General features: G+C 43.9%; 1 protein-coding gene across 1 annotated transcript in view; it reads right to left on the bottom strand.

Moving 5' to 3' along the window:
• ACE2 (angiotensin I converting enzyme 2) overlaps positions 1-8,562 on the bottom strand; it is a gene marked incomplete at its 5' end in the record, with an annotated part of 18,166 nt that overhangs the window by 4,190 nt on the left and 5,414 nt on the right. The window contains 5 exons of the mRNA XM_009083902.1: positions 4,743-4,801; positions 5,692-5,864; positions 6,245-6,367; positions 6,947-7,045; positions 8,170-8,195. Of these exons, the coding sequence (XP_009082150.1) occupies positions 4,743-4,801; positions 5,692-5,864; positions 6,245-6,367; positions 6,947-7,045; positions 8,170-8,195 (480 nt within the window). The remainder of the gene's footprint in view (positions 1-4,742; positions 4,802-5,691; positions 5,865-6,244; positions 6,368-6,946; positions 7,046-8,169; positions 8,196-8,562) is intronic.

Genomic DNA, 8,562 nt, shown 5'->3' with positions numbered 1-8,562 from the left:
AGGAATGCCTATAAATGCTGTCAGCAATAGTTTTACATAGCTCCTGACTTTCTTGAGTATCATTCAGGAAGGTGTGGTCAAAGGTAGCTCTGTATTAACAGGCTTTATAAAACCCAGCTACACTTTTCAACCCTGTCCTCTTGACACTGATATAAAATGAAAAGAGAGAAATACATATAAGTATCTATACATATGGCAGGGACAAACTTTTTATCAGGGTCTGTTGCAATAGGACAAGGAGTAATGGTTTTAGACTAACAGAGGGTCGATTTAGACTAGTCATTAGTAAGAAATTCTTTACTGTGAGGGTGGTGAGGCACTGGAATAAATTGCCCAGAGAGGTGGTGAATGCTCAATCCCTGGAAACATTCAAGGTCAGGCTGGGTGAGGCTCTGAGCAACCTGCTAGGGGAGGATGTCCCTGCTCATCACAGCAGTGTTCGACTAGGTGACCTTTAAAGGCCCCTCCCAACCTAAACTACTCTATGATTCTATAAATAGAGTGGAGGAAAGAGCAGAAAGAGCCTGCTGTTGTCAGTCCATGCAGATCAGGCCCCAGGCAAGGTGCAGGTGACCCAAAAGCCACTGCTATCAGAGCAGCCCCTGTGGCATTTGGAGGGCAGGGGCTGTGCTAGCCCTGGGTGTTCTCACCCGCAAAAGGTGAAGCTTTGAGTCACCTTTGTTAGGCAAATGCCCCTGGGTTTCTCTGCTTTCACAGCCCCACACTGAGGCACTTCTCCATGTTACTGCTGCTGTCTCCGGCAGCTGGCACTGTTCACCATCACAGCCTACGATGCTGCTGTGGAGATTTCTATTTATCACCAACATGTTTAGGTTCTGCAGTGCTGCTTTTATTTTTATTATTATTATTTTTACCAGGAGCTAATTGAACTTCATTCCTTTACTGATGCTTTCTCTACTTTTTAATCATTTATTCATTTCTGTAGCTTATGTTTTGTCTTTTTCAGTCTAATGTATTTTAATTGCCATTGTGCCTCTGAAGTGCCTTTATAAATGCCATTCCTGGCTGTGTGGATGGGAAGTACCTGGCTGGCTTCTGATCTGTGTTTGAGTAATGACTACCCACACGCCTTCCCTAGGCATCTCAGGATTTGTTACAGAAGCTGCTTTGCTTTCAGAGTGAAATGAACTCTGTCAAGAGCCTCTGCTCTATTACAGTGTGTTCCCTCCCAAACCCCACGTGTGACTTGAAAGACAGTGTAAGTCTGGCCTCTGATACAAAAAGGATTTTTCATTGTAAAATACATCTAAATGCCTGCAGACTGACAGCTCTCTGTTCCCTAACGCTGTCATGTGTGCCACCTTTTACAATGTAATCACATCTGTGGCATTGATCCAGTGGGGAATTTTGAATTGATCATAGAATCAAAGAATCATCAAGGTTGGAGGAGACCTCTAATACCATCAAGTCCAACCATTAGACTGTCACTGCTGTAATCCCTAAACCCTGAACCATATCCTCCAGCACCAGATCCAGACACCTCTTAAACACTTCTAGGGATGGTAACTCCACCACTTCCCTGAGCAACCTATTCCAGTGCCTGAACACCCTAACAGTGAAAATATTTTTCCTAATATCTAATCTGAATCTCCCATGTCTCAGTTTATGACTATTCCCTCTAGGCCTCTCCCTGCAGGCAGGGCAGGAGAGACCATCTCCAATACAAACCCTTTTCAGGTAGTTGTAGAAAGCAATGAGGTCACCCCTGAGCTGCCTCTTCTCAAGTCTAAACAAACCCAATTCCCTCAGCTGTTCCTCATACAACACGTGTTCTAGACCTTTTATGAGCCTCACTGCCCTTTGCTGAACTCATTCCAGTGCCTCAATGTCCTTTTTAAAGTGAGAGGCCCAAAACTGAACACAGCACTCCAGGTGTGGCCTCACCAATGCCGAGTACAGCGGGATGATCACTTCCCTAGTCCTACTGGCCACACTATTCTTGATACACTCCAAGGTGCTGTTGGTCTTCTTGGCCAACTGTGCACACTTTTGGCTTCTATTGAGACATCTGTCAAACAGCACTCCCAAGTCCCTTTCTGACAAACAGCACTTGAGCCTCTCCTCCCCCAGCCAGTAGCACTGCAGGGGGTTGTTGTGTCCCAAGTCCAGGACCTGGCACTTTGCCTTCTTGAACTTCATGCTCAGCCCATTGATCGAGTCAGTCCAGGTCTCTCTCTGTAGAGTTTTCCTACCCTCAGGCAGATTGACACTCCTACCCAATGTAGTGCAGTCTGCAAATTTACTGATGGTGCACTCAATCCCCATGTCCAGATCATCAATAAAGATGTTAAACAGGACTGGCCCCAATACTGAGCCCTGGGGAACACCACTAGTGATGTGACACTAACTGGATTTAGCTCCATTAACCGCAACTCCCTGGGCTCAGCCATCCAGCCAGTTTTTATCCCCATTGATGAGTCCACCCATCCAAGCCATGAGCAACCAATATTTCTAGAAGTATGCTGTGGGAGGATTTTTGAAGAGGGACCCTATTTTCAAGTGGTGGTCAGGGGACTAACATTCCTGGAACCTTTTATTTGCAGTAAGAAACCCCAGGGCATTCTGTGGGGATCTTGTTGCAGTTTCCCTTGGGAGGGCACTTTCATAAAGCCCCAGCTGAAGCAAAGCTGTGGGTGTTTCAGCCTCATCAGCTATGCTGGTGATCCAGTGATGCTATGACTGCAACTCTAATCTCATCAGCCTGAAAACAATTAGCAGGGTAATTGTGGCAGCGAACGCTCTGGTACAGCTGGAATAAGCCCATTTGTGATGGTTGGTTAATTTGCCAGAACTTTGGGCTACTGAAACTTCACTGCTGGTAACACCTAGGGTTGAGAGTTGTAGCTGAGAGGTGTAGGACTGCCTGCATGAGCTGCAGCTGCCCCACACAGATGTCCCAGGACAGCTGTCCCTCTGCACAAGACTGCAGATATTTCCCTTTCTGCTCTCTCCAGTGTTAAAGAGCAGAAATACAAAAAGGTTTGCTGGCATACTCAGAATGCTTTCTGCTGTCCTAATGGTGCAAAGCAACTCAAATCTTAAACAAATACTTGCACTGGGTTCACAGCTTCTGTGCCTTGTGAGCTGTGTAAAGCAGCCAAAACATATTGTTCTGCGTAGCTGGGCTGAGATTCCTGCCTGAACTTCCCCTTGTCTTTTCTCTATGCCAGTTCATGCATGTACCATCACCCATTGCTGGCATACCAGCATTCAGAGTCATGCCCCTAGGGACCCAGTGTAAGAAAAACTTATGGGGAGGCAGAAAGCTACTGAATGGAAAAGGTTTTGTGCAAGTTGGTGATGTGGACTGGTTTTGAGAGGAAAACGTATGGCTTGCTCTTCAGAGCTTAGGAACCTACTGTCCATACAATAATTCAAATTAAGTAATCTGTATGAGATTGTTTTACTGCTGCTCAATTGCACAACAAAAGACTATGATGGCAAAAGGCAGGCATAAAGATGGTATTAAGCTAAACATTAACCATAATGACTAATAAATGTGTTGTAATATGGAACCTTTTCATGCTGTTGATATCAGTTTTGAATTGTATCTAACTCGACTCGGCAGTCTAGGAAGCAATAAAACTCCAGTGGGGCTTGCATGTGAGACAGTGATAGAAGCAAGAGCATCAGTTCATAAGGAAAATGAGCCCATGGTATTGTGTCCTTGCTAGTGCAAAAGGCTCTGACACTCAGGTCTAAATGACCTGTCTGATGACATACTCATTCTTGGAAAATTACTAATGTTCTGCAAGGTGAAAATGGCTATTAACAGGAATGAAGTGTCTGCACTTAAAGCATTCTATGCTGCTTCCATGAGATTAGCATAAAGAGGCACAGCTAGAATAAGGAGCAAATTTTCAGCCTCAGTTAAGCAGATGGGCTAAGCCAATGCTCTATTTAAAATTGTAAAAGCCATCTTTGGCTTTGATGAGGTTTTTTGGTTGCTGTAATACATTTTATTGGACAAGCTGGTATAATTGGGAAAAGCAGACAAGCTCTTGGGAATGAAAGCCCTTCTCCTCATCTGAAACAGAAGCAGCTGCACTGTCCCCTGCAATCTCAATAACAAAGTTCCTGCTGCATAAGAGTTGGAGGGCAGGGAGGCAGCCGAATATATCAGGGCCTGGAAAGATTACAGCAAACAGGCAAACAAAAATCTACAGAGAAATGCTGATAGAAGTGTTTTAGTGTGAAATCAAGAGCATGTGGGAATAGACAGTGGGATTCAATCCCTCTACTCTAGTCCCACATTTAAATGTGAAGTAGTTGCTCTAATAACTTCTGAAAGCAGCTATCATAGCCATGATAATGGAAATGAGAATAAATTAGGTAGAGTCTTTATTTAGACACATCAGCATAGCCAGCAAAAATACAGCCATTTTCAGGTACACAGATTCCCCCCTATGTTAGCCCTCCAGGCCTGTCTTGTAGCAGGCAAGAAATGGTCAATATCTCCACAGAATAAATAATTCATCAAACTGGCATGTCTTTCTCAAAATGGGTGTGATCACTCCCTGGAGAAGTCCCTTCACTAATTCTAGAGGGAGTCCTGACCACAAACTCAGACAAGATATCTTGTATGTGATAACCCTTCACCTGAGCTGATGCCACTCTTCAGACACAAAAATTAGCTACACTCTGCCTTATTTTCTGAGAGCCATTAGCACATCTCAGTTGCCCAAGCAATGGGAAGAATGTCACAGTGCAGACACACTTACCGCTTGGGCCCCCAGTGCTGACTTCAGGCTGATGCGCACTTTGACGGCATTGTCAGCATCTGGTTCAAAAAGAAACAAGGGCCGTGTTAGAGCTGCAGCAACAAAAAGTCTGTCCCTAGGAAATACTGGGCAGGCTAGAGTGTCCTTACAGGTTCCCCTGCTCCCCCTGAGGAACTTGGTGGGATTGATCTTGTTTCCCTTCAGTCATCTGTACTGCAAACATACACATCTGAGCTGTCACTTCCCAAGTCTCACTTTGTAGCAGAAGGAAAATTCCTCTTTCCCACCAATGGGAGTGAGCTTAGATTTAGATGCTGGTGTCTCCTTAGGAGAATCCCACCACTGGAGACAGGCACAGCACTGTAAGATTTATGGTGGTCTTCAAGTACTCACAGTGATTGCACATATATGGTCTCTGTCGTTCAACACTTAATGTCAGCACAATCAGCTGAAAGATTTTTCCACTGTCTCCTCCTTTTTCTCCCCTTGAGCTCCTGTCTTTGACTAGCACATGACAGCAAAAGAAACATAATAGCAATTTTTGGTTTGCCCCTATGCCCACAGCTCAGAGTCTTAGGATCAGGGGCTCCCAGCAGAGCAGAACAGGCACACTGGTCTCAAACAAGTACCATACAATTCCAAGTCTCTCATCTTTCTTCCTTCTGTACAGCCATCTCACACTCTGAGTGCTGCCACTATTAAAAAAAAGCAACCAACCACAATTTCTGGCAACTGGGTGAGACTCTGACAAACTTCATGTGTGCTGATTTCTCCAGCTTTGGCCATGAGAAGGCCAGTTTGTCCTCCTATGAGTAAAATCCACTGCTTGGCTTGTATTTCCCATAACCTTGCTTCCCTAGGGAGAACAGCTACAAGAGAGAGGGTCTTTGCTAATCAAGAGTTCTGAAGACTAATGAGTGTCCTTAAATCACCCACAAGTCGTACGTACATAGAGTCCAGTCTTGTTTCCAACCAATGAGTCTGCCAGTATTGTTTTTTTTCAGCCACTCATATAAAGGTTCAAAGTAGTGGAGCAAGGGTGCTGCATTCATGTATTTCTCTCCTGTTACACTTTCCAGGGCTTCAGTCCAGGGCTTGGATCTGCCTAATTCCAGCAATTGTCTGTGTATGTGAAATGAGAGGTAGTATGTGTTATTGCCACATTTCATCTAGCCTAGCAAAGTACTCTGTGATCAGTATAAAAGCTTTCTTTTTTGCTCCTGAATTCCCTCTTTTCTCCCATTATTCCTATTAATAAAAATATTTTTCCAATTAACAGGTAATTAATCCCCTGATGTTTAGAACCTCAGTGTACATAAATTTAGTCAGCTTGTCAAAATTAACTGAGCTAAATTTCCAATGCTAAATTGGAAATCCTAAATGCTAAATTTCCAAGCTAGATTCCTTCTTGATTCAACCTCATTGACTCCAGAAGCTTTCCAAGGCTGACTTAGGCTTTGTTATACTCTGATTTATTACATGTGCGAAATTTGCTTCGTTACCTCAGCTTCTGACCAGCTGCCGTGGAGTTGGTAATGTCACATTTGTGAAGAGGGCCATTATGGTTAGCTGCCTTGCAAAGTGCCTCCTGAAACTGGAACTGATAGATGGTCCGGGTGTAATACCTAAAGGAAGGGCAAGGAGAAGGAAAGCACAGGTTTTGTTAGTTGTCTGGCAAGCCCTTTGGAAAGCTCTGCTGTGTCAGCCATCAGTCCTGCTTGGAAGGCAGTACTGCAGGGAGAGAGGCCAGCTGATATTTATAGGCTAAGCTAACTCAGATTTAACAAAATGCCAAGATCAAATGCAGCAGAAGAGTCACAAGTCTGTTTGTTGCCACATAAACCAGAAAAGAGTATGGTTTTTAAGGCCTAGCTTTCAGCTCTGGCTGAGCCCTCTAAAATGAGACGGCTGGGACACAGAGGGACGTCCAGAGTTAGTTGTTTCAGGGCTGCATGTGTATGGTCCAAGTGACACAGGGCACTGATTCCTCAAGAGAAAAGTACCTCATACAGAAGTGCTCCCACTGGTTTGATGGCAGCACAAAGCTTCTCTGCTCAGTAAGAAGCTCCTCACTGCTCACATATTATTATGGAGCAGCTCCTGATGTCCACAGATTGGGTCCCAAGACTCTCCAGTAAATGTTTTAGGTAGTTGGGGCTTGTTCTGCAGCCAAAAGTTTAGTCATGAATTAAACACTGCACTACCTTATGAAGGAGTAATCATTGGCCACATGAAACAGTGCTGCAGCATCACAGTAGGTCTCATCATGAGGGACTGGTTCCATAACACCAACAATTTCTCTCCTGGAGTGAAAGAAAAACACAGGCTTTCTGTTAACAGACAGTAAGGAAAAATAATCTGACTCAGCTTTGCTTCTGTTCTGTCTGATACATATGGACACCTCTCACTTCCAAACAGAATTATATACAGCTCCTAGTAACCCCAAGTGAGTTCTGCTTCGGAACTGGAGACCACAGGAAGGAAGCTGCTTTGAAACTAATAGTGCAAAGAAGGGATTTGTATCATAGCAGGGTGTGCAGGAAGCAGCTAGTGGTGCAAAATAAACTACAAGACATGAACTTTACACAAATACACCTCATGCCCAGGGCCATCCTGAGTTTGGAGACATGCATTTTTGTTCTGGGTAACTGCATGCAGAGCCTGGGCAACCCAAATGGTGTTTGGCCTTCTGTGCCACTGGGCTGGAGATGAGGTTTCTCTTTATTTTCCTCTCCTGAATCTGTGTTTCCTGAGCAGTACTACATAAACAAACCCATGCCTTAAATTCTGACTATGGTAATAAGCTTTCATGGAAATATTTTCTATAACCTGTATTTCAGGCTCTTGTTCCAGCAGAGAGCTTTGCAGTGCCACTTCAACAGATGTGATAAGTGTCCCTGAACAATTTATCATTCTCTGTTTTTCTGACATCTCTGCTACTTTTGAATATATCATAGTTGATTGATTTTCAGTGGGTCAGGAAGCTTGCATATATCAAGTCTTATTACAGATTCTGTTTGCTGATGGAGGATAACTGTTGGTGATGGTGTTACAGTGCAGGCTCCACTTTCAGAGTGGGGCTTCTTTGTTTCTTTGCCTTTTTCTGCACCCATATTAACCAATCTGGGAAATTGCAAAATTCAGTCTGAATCAAAGTGCTTTTTAATCCTGAGCTCCAAGGTGCTGAAAATAGATCAACTAGTGGATATGATCTGAAAATGCACCTCTGGATGTTACTTGCCAAGGGAACTGTATTTTCTTGACCAAGAAAGGTGCTATCTTAATACATAAGAAAGGAAGGAATCAGTCTGGAGTCTTTCAGACAATTTTGCTCTAAACCCACTATACAATGAGGAGGAAAGAGACGTGCACAGATACTTGGTATATTGAGATCTGCATGGTTCTCAGGCTGGCAAGTACAATGAACTTCACTTTCCACTTACCCTTAGGGATGTGGGGAGCAAACCAGAGCACATGACCAATGAGAATTAGGGAAAGGCTGTACTTAAACTATGAAGATGTCTTGGGGCATGTGTTGGGGGACAGTAATGTTGATCTGGAATAACCCATGCAAAGACCATGGACTGTCATTATCAGGAAGCTGACATTAAAAATCATGAGAAAGTCTAAGGAGATACTTTGCTTGTGAGACATTGTATCACATTGGGTGTTTCTAGCTAGCACTCTACCGGGATTTATAGAAACACCCAGAGACATAGATCCTGCTCTGTGGAGGCACAAGCACCTCAGTATGTTGAGTAACTATCAAGGGTTGGTTTTGCAGGTTCATTTTTAAAAAAAAGTCCTCTTTATTTCTCAA

The sequence above is a fragment of the Acanthisitta chloris genome, unplaced genomic scaffold (genome assembly GCF_000695815.1).
Source record: "Acanthisitta chloris isolate BGI_N310 unplaced genomic scaffold, ASM69581v1 scaffold7351, whole genome shotgun sequence".
Classification (NCBI taxonomy): Eukaryota; Metazoa; Chordata; class Aves; order Passeriformes; family Acanthisittidae; genus Acanthisitta; species Acanthisitta chloris.
Note: the sequence above shows the minus strand (reverse complement) of the source record. Positions and strands in the feature narration are given on the sequence as shown.